At 41.0% G+C, this 14060-nt stretch overlaps 2 protein-coding genes across 7 annotated transcripts in view; one reads left to right on the top strand and one right to left on the bottom strand.

Annotated features, from left to right (window-relative positions):
• The window catches only part of OGDHL (oxoglutarate dehydrogenase L), a 53421-nt gene extending 44220 nt beyond the window's left edge, over nt 1-9201 (top strand). For all 4 annotated transcript variants that reach the window (XM_039343355.1, XM_039343357.1, XM_039343356.1 and 1 more), the window contains exons 17-23: nt 237-415; nt 2476-2547; nt 4245-4370; nt 4986-5058; nt 6164-6327; nt 7146-7300; nt 8394-9201. In XM_039343355.1, coding sequence (XP_039199289.1) covers nt 237-415; nt 2476-2547; nt 4245-4370; nt 4986-5058; nt 6164-6327; nt 7146-7300; nt 8394-8517 — 893 coding nt within the window. In that variant the 3' untranslated portion in view covers nt 8518-9201. The remainder of the gene's footprint in view (nt 1-236; nt 416-2475; nt 2548-4244; nt 4371-4985; nt 5059-6163; nt 6328-7145; nt 7301-8393) is intronic.
• The window catches only part of CUNH10orf53 (chromosome unknown C10orf53 homolog), a 45107-nt gene that overhangs the window by 23948 nt on the left and 7099 nt on the right, over nt 1-14060 (bottom strand). Inside the window, exon 3 of one of the 3 annotated variants that reach the window (XM_039343360.1) lies at nt 12384-13158. The exons of the other annotated variants lie outside the window; for them this stretch is intronic. Coding sequence (XP_039199294.1) covers nt 13094-13158 — 65 coding nt within the window. The 3' untranslated portion in view covers nt 12384-13093. Of the gene's footprint in view, nt 1-12383; nt 13159-14060 lie in introns of those variants that run through there. 3 annotated transcript variants of the gene reach the window in all.

Here is a 14060-nt window from a genome sequence, read left to right as displayed (position 1 = left end):
ATCCTTGTTAACTGACTGTTTGCAGTTACAAAAAAGATGAAAAAGTAGCATTCTTATTTACAACTTTTGCAGGTTGTAAATGGAGCCAAAGAAAGCTGAAGTCCAATCCTAAGCACAGTCACGGTTTTACGAGGCTTTGCTTAATGCCTGATTTGCCAGTCACTAAACAAGAACTCCCTGTATTTTCCATTACGGCAACTATTGGGTTTAACAGCATCGTTTCCTTTCTCGCTTAGGTTTCGAACTTGGCTTTGCGATGTCGAGTCCCAACGCGCTTGTGTGCTGGGAAGCTCAGTTTGGCGATTTTCACAACACGGCCCAGTGCATCATTGACCAGTTTATCAGTTCTGGCCAAGCCAAGTGGGTCCGTCACAACGGAATTGTGCTTCTTTTGCCCCATGGAATGGAAGGAATGGTAGGCCTTTCAAGCCATCCGAATCCTACTTCTGTGTCGACAAGAAGCCGGTTTTCTTTCTGCTGCTTTGAAATAATGTGTTTCCCCCCCTATTTTGCCATTCCTATATGAATAGGTTTTTAAGATATAGGCCAGGGGTAGGCCACCTTGGCTCTTTGATGACTCGTGGACTTCAACTCCCAGAATTCCTGAGCCAGCATGGCTTAGCTTGGAAACCTCCCCCTTTCCCCTCAGCGTGGCTGGCTCAGGAATTTTGGGAGTTGAAGTCCACCAGTCCTAAAAGAGCCAAGTTTCCTATCATCTAGGCCAGGGGTAGGCAACCTTGGTTCTTTGATGACTCGTGGACTTCAACTCCCAGAATTCCTGAGCTGGCATGGCTCAGGTTTGAAACCTCCCCCTTTCCCCTCAGCGTAGCTGGCTCAGGAATTCTGGGAGTTGAAGTCCACCAGTCCTAAAAGAGCCAAGTTTCCCATCATCTAGTCCAGGGGTAAGCAACCTTGGCTCTTTGATGACTCGTGGACTTCAACTCCCAGAATTCCTGAGCTAGCATGGGGGAACTATGGCTCCCTCATGACTCGTGGACTTCAACTCCCAGAATTCCTGAGCCAGTTCAACTCCCAGAATTCCTCTCCCTTTCCCCTCAGCACGGCTGGCTCAGGAATTCTGGGAGTTGAAGTCCACAAGTCATCAAAGAGCCAAGGTTACCTACCCCTGGTATAGGCGGTTTTAAGAAAAGATTGGACACTTGTCCGAAATGGCATAGGGTCTCCTGCTTGGGTGGGTGGGTGGGGGATTGGACTGGAGGACCTCTAAGGTTTCTTCCTACCTTGTCACTCTGTTTTCCTGTTATTCTTTCTATGATTACGGGTATCCACCCTATGAAAGCCCAAAGAAAGTCCAGAACGCTATAGGATCTCCTACCTTACGAAGGAGGTTAGACTAGACCAGCGGTTCTCAACCTGTGGGTTGGGACCCCATTTGGGGTCGAACGACCATTTCACGGGGGTCGCCAAACAACGCAGTCCGCCATTTTTTCCCCCTTTTCCTTAACTGTGCTACTCCCTTTTATTCTATTGGCTTTTGAAAGCCAATAGAATAGGCTCTCTTGAATAGAGTCTAATTCTATTGGCTTTCAAAAGCCAATAGGAATTGTCCAGGCTGTCTCTGCCCTGCTGAGCCCGCCAAAAGTCCCATTCTGCAAAAGGTGCTGCACCAGTTCAGTTGTCCTCGACTTTCAACCAGCTGAGTAGTCCTCGACTTACGACCTGTTGGGGGTCGCGGCATTAAAAAGGTTGAGAACCACTGGACTAGAAGATCTCCAAGGTCCCTTCCAACCATCCTATTATTGTATGTTCTGTATGCTTGAGCTAGGTTCATGGAATAATAGGATTACAACAGTGTTTCTCAACCTTGACAATTTTAAGGCATATGGACTTCAACTCCCAGAATTCCACAGCTAGCAATGCTGGCTGTGGAATTCTGGGAGTTGAAGTCCACATGCCTTAAAATTGTCAAGGTTGAGAAACACTGGATTACAAGAAGACTTTGAGCTTCCCTGCCTGGTTCAGGAATCCTCATATTGTCAACAGTTCTTCCGCAGTGTGAATCTTTTGTGATGACATGAAAATATTAGCGAAGAAGACTGCAGAGGTTTCTAAGTGATTTAATATAAACTGGAGAACGAGCCCCCACTCGCTTTAGTAAGTTCTGGAGGCTGAGAGATTTTATAGAAGTATAAAGCATTCCATACTTAACAATAAACACACTTGGCCATGAGCTACTAAATCTGGACGGCAGCCATCCGTGGCAAAGACTACCGCTTATCCTCAACCGTTTGAATCAAGTGATGTAAATTCACGTAATGATTCAAACAGGATTTCTACTGTTAAAAAAAAATCTTGCCGGACCAGCTTGTATATCTTGGGGGTTTCGTTTGTAGCTGTTGATTTTGTATTGCACTGGGCTGGAGCAGTTCTGCCTGAAATGGCAGTTTTATTTGGATCTAAAATAGGTTAGAATAATAATTAAAGTTGTTTTCTTTCAAATGATGTAATTATCAGGGTCCGGAGCATTCGTCAGCGAGGCCGGAGAGGTTCCTTCAGATGAGTAATGATGATCCTGATGCGTTCCCTGTAAGTAGGTTTATTGATTGACTCTCATAGTTGCTATCTCTTCAGCTGCCGTCTCATCCTTGTTAATAATGTTTCCTATCTAACACTGGTTTTTAGATCATCAATGATATTAATTGAGCAGGCTTCAAAAAAGAAAAGCCAATGTGTAACTGTCTGGTGGATTAAATACAATGCAATGCAATGCAATGCAATGCAATGCAATGCAATGCAATGCAATGCAATGCAATGCAATACAATAAATACAATACAATACAATAAATACAACACAACACAACATACTACAATACAATAAATACAATATAATACAATACAATAAATACAATACAATACAACACATCACAATACAATACAATAAATAAATACAATACAACACAATACAACACAACACAACACAATACAATACAATAAATACAATACAATACAATAAATACAATACAATACAACACAACACATTACAATACAACACAACACATTACAATACAATACAATAAAATAAATACAACACAATACAATACAACACAACACATTACAATACAATACAATACAATAAATACAATACAATACAATACAACACAACACATTACAATACAATATAATACAATAAATACAACATAATACAGTACAATACAATACAATATAATAAATACAATACAACACAACACAATACAATACAATACAATCTTTTGACAGTGGAAACAAAACACTGCTTACAATCATTAAAATCTTCCTTGCTAGGAAATCAGTAAAATCACAACGAGGATCACCAGCATATTAGTAAAATACAAAATGCTTATGGGCAGACAGAGGGCCAATTAAATAAGCTATTGTTTACCTGAGGCAGGAATACAAAATACAGCAAACAAGACCTCACAGCCCCCACTCAAATGATCTGAGCAGAGTTGCCATGCGATTTGCAATAGGTTACACAGAGCATATAATTTTAATATTTTCAGCCATTACATTTCATCAGAGCAACTTTGGCTGAAATGTTCAGTTTTTAAAATATATGCAGGGAAATTAACTACAGGTGCAGACTGTTGTCTTAGGATGGAGGAAGAGCTGAGCTGAATCAAGTTTGTCCAGCAATCTGTCTCTACAGCAACCAAGGAGTTATTTATTATAACCCCACAATGAGGCCGTTTGTGTAATTTCATCCCTCTGCTCACTCCTAACAACTGGCGCTCAAAGGCAGGGAACCCCAAATACTGGAAACATATACAGTTTCATAGTTGCTAAGAGGAGTTTGGTCTTCCCTAGCGGAAACAGAGGACTGGCATTGAATCCTGGGTCCCAAGACTAAAAATCTTTAGTGGCATTTGTAGGGTCCCACTGTTGATGCACAAAATTGCCCCTAACTGGGAAAAATGTCCGTTTGTTTTCTGAACGACCTCTAAATTATTACCTTGACATTAACTGCAACGGAGAGCAACCTAAGAGAAAGGAACAAAAGAAAAATGTGGGCTGTCACAGGGAGCTGTGTTTCACTGACAAATTCCGCTCTCCGGGTGCCTTTTGTGAAAGTGTCCAAGGAGCATCTAAATGGTCCAGCTTTCTCTGACCGAGATGAGTCTTTGAACGGCTGCGTTTCGCCGTTTCCCTCCCAACGGTGTCTAAACACAGGAAAATAAAATGGCTGTAGCAGATGGCCTGGAAGCAGCTGTCTGGCTTCCTAATGCATCCCATCCGTCCCTCTCCAGCAATTTGAAGACGACTTTGAGGTGTCTCAGCTCTACGACTGTAATTGGATCGTCGTGAACTGCTCCACACCAGCCAGTTATTGCCACGTCCTCCGAAGGCAGATTCTGTTGCCGTTCAGGAAACCGGTAAGTTGGGTTGCGTTTTGTCACTCGTGCGTTGCCGGCAAAATTACGGGTTGCAATGACGGGTCTTCTCCCAGGGTTATTTCACTTTTTTTGGGCGGTGGCTTTGATATTTAAACTCTACCCGTGTTTTCTGGCGTATGAGACGACTTTCTAAAGCACGCGAATCGTCTCTGAAGTCGGGGCCCGTCTTATACGCCGAGTCGTCTTATACACCGGAAAATATGGTAGTTTCCAGCGTATAAGACGACTTTCTAAAGCATGCAAATCATCTCCAAAGTCGGAGGCCGTCTTATACGTCGAGTCGTCTTATACGCCAGAAAATACGGTAGTTTCCGGCATATAAGACGACTTTTTAAGCATGCAAATCGTCTCCGAAGTCGGGGGTCGTCTTATACGCCGAGTCGTCTTATACGCCGGAAAATATGGTACTTTGGGAGGACTCAGTTTAATCAGCCTGATTAATAGAGGGGACATTTTCAGTAGGGTGTTTCTATTATGGCCTTTACTGATGATTGGGTTGTAAACAATTCGGCCTTTGATTCAATGCTTGTTTGAATATACTGGCGACTGTGCACTGACTCGGATGACAAACTCACATTTTCATGATTTTTACAGCTAATTGTCTTCACCCCTAAGTCATTGCTGAGACATCCCGAAGCGAAATCCAGCTTTGATGAAATGGTGCCAGGTAGATTTGCGTGTTTGGGAAATGTTTTGCTTGATCTCTGCCTTGCTGTGACTTCCTCATCTTACACTGCATGAAACGGTACCGTTGAAGCTGCTGGGGAAAACTAGAGTGGAATCCTACCTGTATTAACTTGGGAGTCAGTCTCCTTCAATACATCCTATCTGAGTGGATCATCCTATCCCGCCATGATCCGTTAGCTAAGAAGGAAATCCTGTTCCTCCTTTGAATATCTCTTTGCCGGTGTTCTGGCTTATGTTGGTTTTTGAGCTATTAAAAATAAAAGGTGATCTCAGGTATGTGTGTGAGATTAAACAAACGTATCAGCATGTATGTAAGATTAAACAAATATAAGGAAGCATATATGTGTGTTTAATCTTACACACATGCGTGCTGGTGGCAACTTTAAGATGTGCGGCCTTCAACTCTTAGAATTCCCCGTTCTGGCTTATGTTGGCCTTGGGGCTATTAAAAATAAAAGGTGATCACGTGTATGTGTGAGATTGTGTGAGATTAAATGAACATACATATAAGCAAGCTTGTATATATCTTTAAATTTGCACACATACTTGCAAGTGGAAACTTTTAAGATGTGTGGATTTCAGCTCTCAGAATTCCCTATTCTGGCTTATGTTGGCTTTTGGGCTGTTTAAAATGAAAGGTGACCTCATGTATGTAGACAGGATTAAACAGACATATCAGTATGTGTGTAAGATTAAACAAACATACATATAAAGAAGCATGTTTAATCTTAGACACGTACTTGCATATGGAAACTTTTAAGATGTGTGGACATCATCTCTCAGAATTCCTCAACTGCAAAAAACACTGGTCAAGAAGGTATATAACTATTGGCCGTGATCTTGTAAAAACTGGGAAGATTCTTGTCCAGATTCCTGGGAATCTGGACAAGCAGGATCTAACTTCATCCCCATACTAGCCTGATCCTCTGGGAAAAGTGCAGCTTCATGCATCGTCTATTCCATAGAACATCCCTGTATAAAATCACCAATATGGAAATTGAAGAAGAAAGAGTACTGTTATACTATCAATCACATTAATATTTCATCTTTGGGTTTTACAGTCAAATGTTGTGTGTTGTTCCTAGGTACCAAGTTTAAGCGCGTGATTCCAGAGGAAGGAGTTGCCGCTGAATCTCCTGGGGATGTGAATCGGGTGATTTTCTGCACTGGGAAGGTATATTACGATCTTGTTAAAGAAAGGAAAAATCAAGATCTGGAAAAAGCAGTGGCTATCATCAGATTGGAGCAGGTAAAACTTGTGCCTTAGAAGTTCTAGAACATTTGTTTTAGTGCCTTAGATGTTCTAGAACATTTGTTTTAGAAACAGTTTTACATTTATGTGGTAATTAGATTCAAACTTGGATCCCTTGATTAGTCAGAATCCAAACTGGTTGTCTTCCTTCCTTCCTTCCTTCCTTCCTTCCTTCCTTCCTTCCTTCCTTCCTTCCTTCCTTCCTTCCTTCCTTCCTTCTTTTGGGATCCTTGGGGGTTCTCTGAGCTTAGTTGTTTTCTTGCAGACATTTCATTACCCAAACTAGGTAACATATCAGTGCTATGTAGTTTGGATCATGAAATGTGTTCAAGAAAGCAACCAACCAACCAACCAATGTTCAATGCTAAATTGGTACTAGATAAGGGTCAACAGAATTCAAGAGGGATTGAACTTAGATCATTTGTGGGAATGTAATGATTCTAGGCTGATCACTCTCTTGACTCCCCCCTCCCCCCAGCTCTGCCTGCTCTTCCCCCACAACTACCAACTTTTAAAACAAAAATCTCCGCCAACATTCCTATTTGAATTTGCATTTTCATGCCTGTTCTCACACTTACCATCCTAACAGGTGGACGTTTTGAAGGATATAAAGAATAACTGCACTAGAACCCTCACATCTTTGCAGATAGTTTGGTTTGCTTTGATTCATAGGTCGAATCAAACCTTCCACCCCCCTCCCAGTTGGCGTGGATGTGGGATACCGTAGCGAAGCATTTTGGGAATAAGATGCGTGGCTGCAGAACGCGACATATTTGTATTTCAGAGGGTTCTTTTCATGTTTTTTCCCCCTCTAGATCTCACCCTTTCCTTTTGATCTGCTAAAAGAGGAAATCGAGAAGTATGCTAAAGCTGAACTTGTTTGGTGCCAAGAAGAGCACAAGAACATTGGCTACTATGACTATGTCAAACCTCGTTTCCGGACCATTGTCAATCATGTTCAGCCTATATGGTAACAATGCTTGCATTGGATATTAATGATCACCGGAAAATCGTTTAGCGCCAGGCAACAAGCCTGGAATTTGCCGTGCATGTTCAGCCAGTAAATTGCATTTCTTCTAAGCTGGATTGGTGGAGTCCTGTGGGACCTAAAAAGACCACATGGGGGAATCCGCTTGGAGCACCAATCTACAGTAGTGGCCAAAATTGTGGAAACCTTTTGGGAAAAAGTGTACAGGAGAAATGCCACCTTTGGTTAAGTTTCCACCCATTTTTCTTCTCATTTCTTTATAACTGTAGCCTTGTTCGCTTAATAATACTATTTTACATCACTTTCTAGGCAACCGGTCAACTCTTTGCATCGTTACTTTAATTTTATTACGTTTTAGAAGCTCGCTCAATGAAAGAACACCAAAAAACCCAACCAACTGGATAGTCATCACATAACACACTGACCAATGCCCTCCTCTCAGCTTCAATACAGGACATCAATAACTGAGTCCTACTGTGATCTGATTGGCTCATGACCAAAGCAAGATGACACCCGACTGGCTCTCTAAACACTCACGCTCATTGGCTACCATCGGATGAAGGAAAGCTCCCTGAGATCAACCTAAGCAAGTTGTGCTTCCTTTTTCTGGTTATTTGGCTGTAACTTTTCATAGAATACAGTACAGATAATCGAACAAACTTTGTTGCATTACATTCTTGATAAAAATTATCTTTCCATTGATATATAATTTTATGGTATTACTCTCCCCAAAAAGTGGTGTTATTAACCATCAAACCTCAAAAATACACTTTCCCCAAAAGATTTCCACAATTTTGGTCACTACTGTACAGAAGAGATCTGAAGGCATTTTGGAAAATAAACTGGAGAAATTTGGAACCCCATGTACTTCACTTTGCTCATAGAGCTGGGTAAACGTTGGCTTAACGTCTAGTTGCCCACGTAAGATGTGGATGGTGTAGCAGATCGCTATTGAGAGTGGCTAGTTATCTCCTGTATAATTAGCTATTCATCAGACATTATAACATAAGTAGATATTAATACATCTACACCTACTTCAGAGAAGTCTCTAATTTATATCCTCTTGTATCTTAAGGTATGTTGGTCGTGAGCCAGCTGCTGCTCCAGCTACAGGTAACAAAAACACTCACCTGGTCTCACTGCGGAGATTTCTGGATACAGCCTTCAACCTGGAGGCTTTTGAAGGGAAGACATTTTGATCTTCGTCCCGGGTTCTGCTGCTCCATTATCTAGAATGTGTGTATTTATGGAAGGAAGGCCGTGATCATAAAAAAGAAGTAAAAGCTAGTTGAGGGTTTCCGGTTTTTTAAAGCAGGGAAGCAGTCTTCTCTTTCAAAAGATTATCAGACTAGCTGTAGGTATGCTGTAAATGTTAGAAGCAACTTCTGATTCCGTTAATTTGGCTTTAAGAATGACAGCACTGCTACCTCTGAGTGAAGAGACAGCGTAACCCAAGTCTTGTGCTTTAAGACTGGGCCAGTCTTTGACAACTTTTTCATGATCTCTCCTTCTTTGTAAGCTTCCTGTATGTGTAAACAGGATATGTAGATTTAGCCAAAATTCTGTTTAGGTACCTAGATTACTCCTTAGGCTGGTGCTAAGAGAAAACCGTGCCCTGATTGTGTTCATCATCGCAGTCAACAAAATTGGCAAACGTTGCAAACAAAAAAAGATGCGCAGGTAAGACAGATATATTAAAAAAAATACAGTTGCAGAATAACTCGAACGTACCACATTGATAATCTTGCAAACTAGCTTGGAGTTTTTGATTTTTTTAAAAAAAGGGGGGGGGTCAAGAAAGCTGGCCAATATTGTGTTGCCCTGTCTGTTGTAAAATGTAATTGTGGTAATTGTAAGAATAATAAAATAGGCTGCATCAGAAATATTCCACCAGTATTTGATTCTATGGCGTCAAGTTGGTGTTGACTCTTAGCAACCACACGGAAACATACGGCAAGACATGTAGTGTTCTTCTTTAAAAAGCATTTCAAAGGGGATGACCGAAATGCAGCTTAAATAACGAGCGCACATATTTCACAAAGAAGGTCATCTCCACGGATGTTGAAATATTTTCTTGTCTTCCTTTCATTAATAAATGCTCTTGTAGCTGGGAACTGAGCAAAATTAACACAAGACATAAACATTTGAAAGCACAGCTTCCCGTTGTTGTTGTTTGTGGGTCAGATCCTTTCTGCTTTAAAAATAAATGTATCCCGGAAATGAAAAGTAAACTATAACATGTAAGGTCTGGTTTATTTGTGGTTTTATGACAGCCTCATCTTTATGGATTGATACTAGCATCCTGCTCACAAAAATACTGACCTCGATTATTATTATTATTATGGATCATCACACAGTCAGCCAGATATTCAGGATTTGGCATTTTGTCTACCTATCAAGTCCTTACCCAGGACCTGGGATAGGCAGATGTGGATGTTTTATGGTATTACAGGTATCGTCGCAAGATGGAAGCAGTTCCTAGTAAGGCCGCCTTTTGCAATTGACTAATGGCAAATTTGTCAATGCCAATGGTATTCAAGTGGTGCTCCAGTTGTTTTGGGATTGCACCCAAGGAGCCTATGACTATTGGTACTACCCTTGCTTGCTTTTGCCACAGTCTTTCTATTTCTATTTGTAGGTCTTTGTATTTTTGTTATCTTCTCCAGTTCTTTCTCTTCTATTCTGCTGTCTCCAGGCACTGCCACGTCCACTATCCAGACTTTTTTGTCTTTCTTATCGACAATTGTTAAGTCTGGGTGTTATGTTGCAGGTGCTTGTCTGTTTGAATTCTGAAGTCCCAGAGCAGTTTAATTTTATCATTTTCTATGACTTTCTCTATTTTATGATCCCACCAGTTTTTGCTTACAGGGAAATGATATTTTTTGCAGATCTTCCAATGCACCATTGTTGCTACTTTGTCATGCCGCTGCTTATAGTCAGTCTGTGCAATCTTCTTGCAACAGCTTACCAAGTAGTCCACTGTTTCTTCAGCTTCTTTGCATAGGTGGCACTTATTGTCTGTTGCTGTCTTCTCAATTTTGACTTTATATGCATTTGTCCTTAAGGCTTGGTCTTGTGCAGCCAGAATTAGTCCCTCGGTCTCTTTCTTCAATTTTCCTGCTCTTGTATTATTATTATTATTATTATTATTATTATTATTATTATTATTATTATTATTATTATTATCATCATCATCATCATCATCATCATCATCATCATCATCATCGATCATCGCACAGTCAGCCAGATGTTCAGACTGGATTTGGCATTTTGTCTACCTATCAAGTCCTTACCAAGAGTCTGGGGTACGCAGATGTGGATGTTTGATGATATTACAGATCTCGTCGCAAGACGGAAGCAGTTCCTAGTAAGGCTGCCTTTTTCAATTGACTAATGGCAAATTTGTCAATGCCAATGGTGTTCAAGTAGTGCTCCAGTTGTTTTGGGATTGCACCCAAGGAGCCTATGACTATTCGTACTACCCTTGCTTGCTTTTGCCACAGTCTTTCTATTTCTATTTGTAGGTCTTTGTATTTTGTTATCTTCTCCAGTTCTTTCTCATCTATTCTGCTGTCTCCAGGCACTGCCACGTCCACTATCCAGACTTTTTTGTCTTTCTTATCGACAGTTGTTAAGTCTGGGGTGTTATGTTGCAGGTGCTTGTCTGTTTTAATTCTGAAGTCCCAGAGCAGTTTAATTTTATCATTTTCTATGACTTTCTCTATTTTATGATCCCACCAGTTTTTGCTTGCAGGCAAATGATATTTTTTGCAGATCTTCCAATGCACCATTGTTGCTACTTTGTCATGCCGCTGCTTGTAGTCAGTCTGTGCAATCTTCTTGCAACAGCTTACCAGGTGGTCCACTGTTTCTTCAGCTTCTTTGCATAGGCGGCACTTACTATCTGTTGCTGTCTTCTCAATTTTGACTTTATATGCATTTGTCCTTAAGGCTTGATCTTGTGCAGCCAGAATTAGTCCCTCGGTCTCTTTCTTCAATTTTCCTTCTCTTAGCCATTGCCAGGTCTTGTTATTATCTGCTTTCCCAGCTACTTTTTTAATGTATTGGCCATGTAGTGCTTTGTCTTCCCATGCCTCTATTCTGTTCTTCATTTGGTCTTTGTTGTAGGCCAGTTTGGTCTCTCAGTAAGCCTTCCTGATATACTAATTTCAGGGCATCTATTATTATTATTATTATTCCATCCACCAGATGGATTTCTTCAAGGGCGATTCCTTGCACCATAAATGATTGAGTCTTGTGCCATGATTTAAATTTCAACTGAGAAAAGTCAAATATTGCACTGGACTAGAGTATTGTAAAACTCTTTCTTGGAGAGAGATTACTGATCACGGGTAGCCCCAAAGATGCTTTTTTCCAGAAGGCAACTGGGCTTGCTTGGTTCAGAATGGGAGAAGCTTCTTGGATGAGAAGCAGAATATTTTCAAAGAAAAAAAAAACCCAAGAAAGTCCGATTGCATTCTGGAAAAAAGCACTTTGGGGACCACTCGTGACCTGGATGTTTGGAGAAGCTCCATAGATATCAATCGCGAATAGCTTCACATTCAGCAGCATGGAAATATGGTGATCCTATTCCACACAGGAAACGAAAACCTTCTTCATAAACTATGTGTTATCGCTGCCAACATTGGATGTTCTTGCTTTGGCAACAAATGAAGATGCAGCCTTTTTCTTTCTCATGCTTTACTCTTAGAATTAGATGATGCTGGGGGAGGAGGCGGAACATGGTGGGAGTTAGTTAGACATAACAATATTGTGCTAGTGTGTGAATTCAGAGCTTGAAATAAGAGATGATAAGAATTGGCGGGTTGCAGAACAGGCGGGAAAGCCTGCATTTCAAACTAATTGGAGAATGTGATTTATGACTGTTAATTGGAGGAGGGAATTGTGCTTTGATACGGTGTGTTCAGGGGAGGGGAATCCAGTTTTTGGCTTCAACCGTGTTAGTGCCGATGCCATGCTTCTCAAATAAAGATACTTTAAGGTAAACAATGCCTCAAAGTTCTTTGAAGAGTTTCATCTGTCGGAACCATGATACTATGCTAATTCAGTAGAAATGTACAGGATATGGGTAGATTGTCCTTAATATAAAGCATACCGTACAATGTTGGAAAAGTCCTACTAGTAACGCAAGGCGCTCTGTCTACGGCCAACGACGGGTCAAGGTAGCAGATGAAACGAATAATTTTATTGCCATATTTTGGAGAGAAAATTACGCTTGCAATTCAACACTGGAAGTGTCCCCTCCTATCGTCGAATCCTGTTCTAGATGAATCTACGCTATCTAGAATGCTATAGTTATGGATTGATATGAGGAACTGATGACTTCCAATCTTCCAAGTACTGGAAACCGGAAACGGCGTGCAATGGTTATATTTTATTTATTTATGGTTGAATTTATTTGCCACCCAGCTCCTAGCAAACAACTCTCCATATGGCAGGAATGCAGTAGAAAGATGATTCTCATGAAGCTTCGACACACAGATAAGCAGTGCAATAATGCTTTGATTACCCCTCTCCCCTTGTGGACACGGTGATGATTCAAGCAGGTGAGGAACACTTCACAAGAGCAAGATGAGCATGGGAAAAAAAATCACAAGGACAAAAAGGCTCTAAATAATTAGATATAAAACAGAGACGTGATTAGTGAATTGGAGACCATACTGTTTTGGCATCGAGATTAAAAAAAACAGGAGTCTTTTTTTGGCCGTCATTCGTAAGAAATGAGCTTTTACAAAAACAGAGGGCAACAAAATGTCAGTAGGCTTTTAAGACTGCTTCTCGAGCTTCTTGGCAAAGAGGATCCAACTTTCCATCTCCTCCTGAGAGAGAGAGAGCACGTAATTAATAGATCAAAATCCACCGAACATCCGTGGATCTTGATTTGTTGCATTTCTCAGCAGCAAGTATATAATAATAATAATAATATGAGCCGAGGTGGCGCAGCAGTTAGAGTGCAGTACTGCAGGCCACTTTAGCTGACTGTGTTCAGCAGGTCAGCGGTTCAAATCTCACCGGCTCAAGGTTGACTCAGCCTTCCATCCTTCCGGGGTAGGTAAAATGAGGACCCAGATTGTTGGGGGCAATGTAAATATATATATACATTGCTTACTGGTGTACACCGCTTAGAGAGTGCTTGCACTTAAAGCGGTATATAAGTCTCATAAATAAATAAATAAATAAATAAATAAATAAATAGTAAAGTTGGAAGGGACCTTGGACGTCATCTAGTCCAACCCCCTGCTCAGGCAGGAAACCCTACACCATTTCGGACAAAGGGCTGTCCAGTTTCTTCTTAAAAACTTCCAGTGTTGGAGCATTCACCGCTTCTGGAGGCAGGTTGTTCCACTGGTTAATTGTTCTAATTGTCAGGAAGTTTCTCCTTAGTTCTAGGTTGCTTCTCTCCTTGATTAGTTTCCATCCGTTGCTTCTTGTCCTGCCTTCAGGTGCTTTGGAAAATAGCTTGATTCCCTCTTCTTTATGGCAGACCCTGAGATATTGGAATACTGCTATCATGTCCCCCCTTGTCCTTCTCTTAGTTAAACTAGACATACCCAATTCCAGCAGCCGTTCCTTATATGTTTTAGCCTCCAGTCCCGTAATCATCTTTGTTGCTCTTCTCTGTACTCTTTCTAGAGTCTCAACATCTTTTTTACATCGTGGTGACCAAAACTGGATACAGTATTCCAAGTGTGGCCTTACCAAGGCCTTGTAAAGTGGCATT

The sequence above is a fragment of the Crotalus tigris genome, unplaced genomic scaffold (genome assembly GCF_016545835.1).
Source record: "Crotalus tigris isolate CLP2741 ecotype Arizona unplaced genomic scaffold, ASM1654583v1 scf7180000017847.2079705, whole genome shotgun sequence".
NCBI lineage: Eukaryota > Metazoa > Chordata > Lepidosauria > Squamata > Viperidae > Crotalus > Crotalus tigris.
The sequence above is the reverse complement of the archived record's forward strand: the minus strand, read 5'-3'. Positions and strand labels throughout refer to the sequence as shown.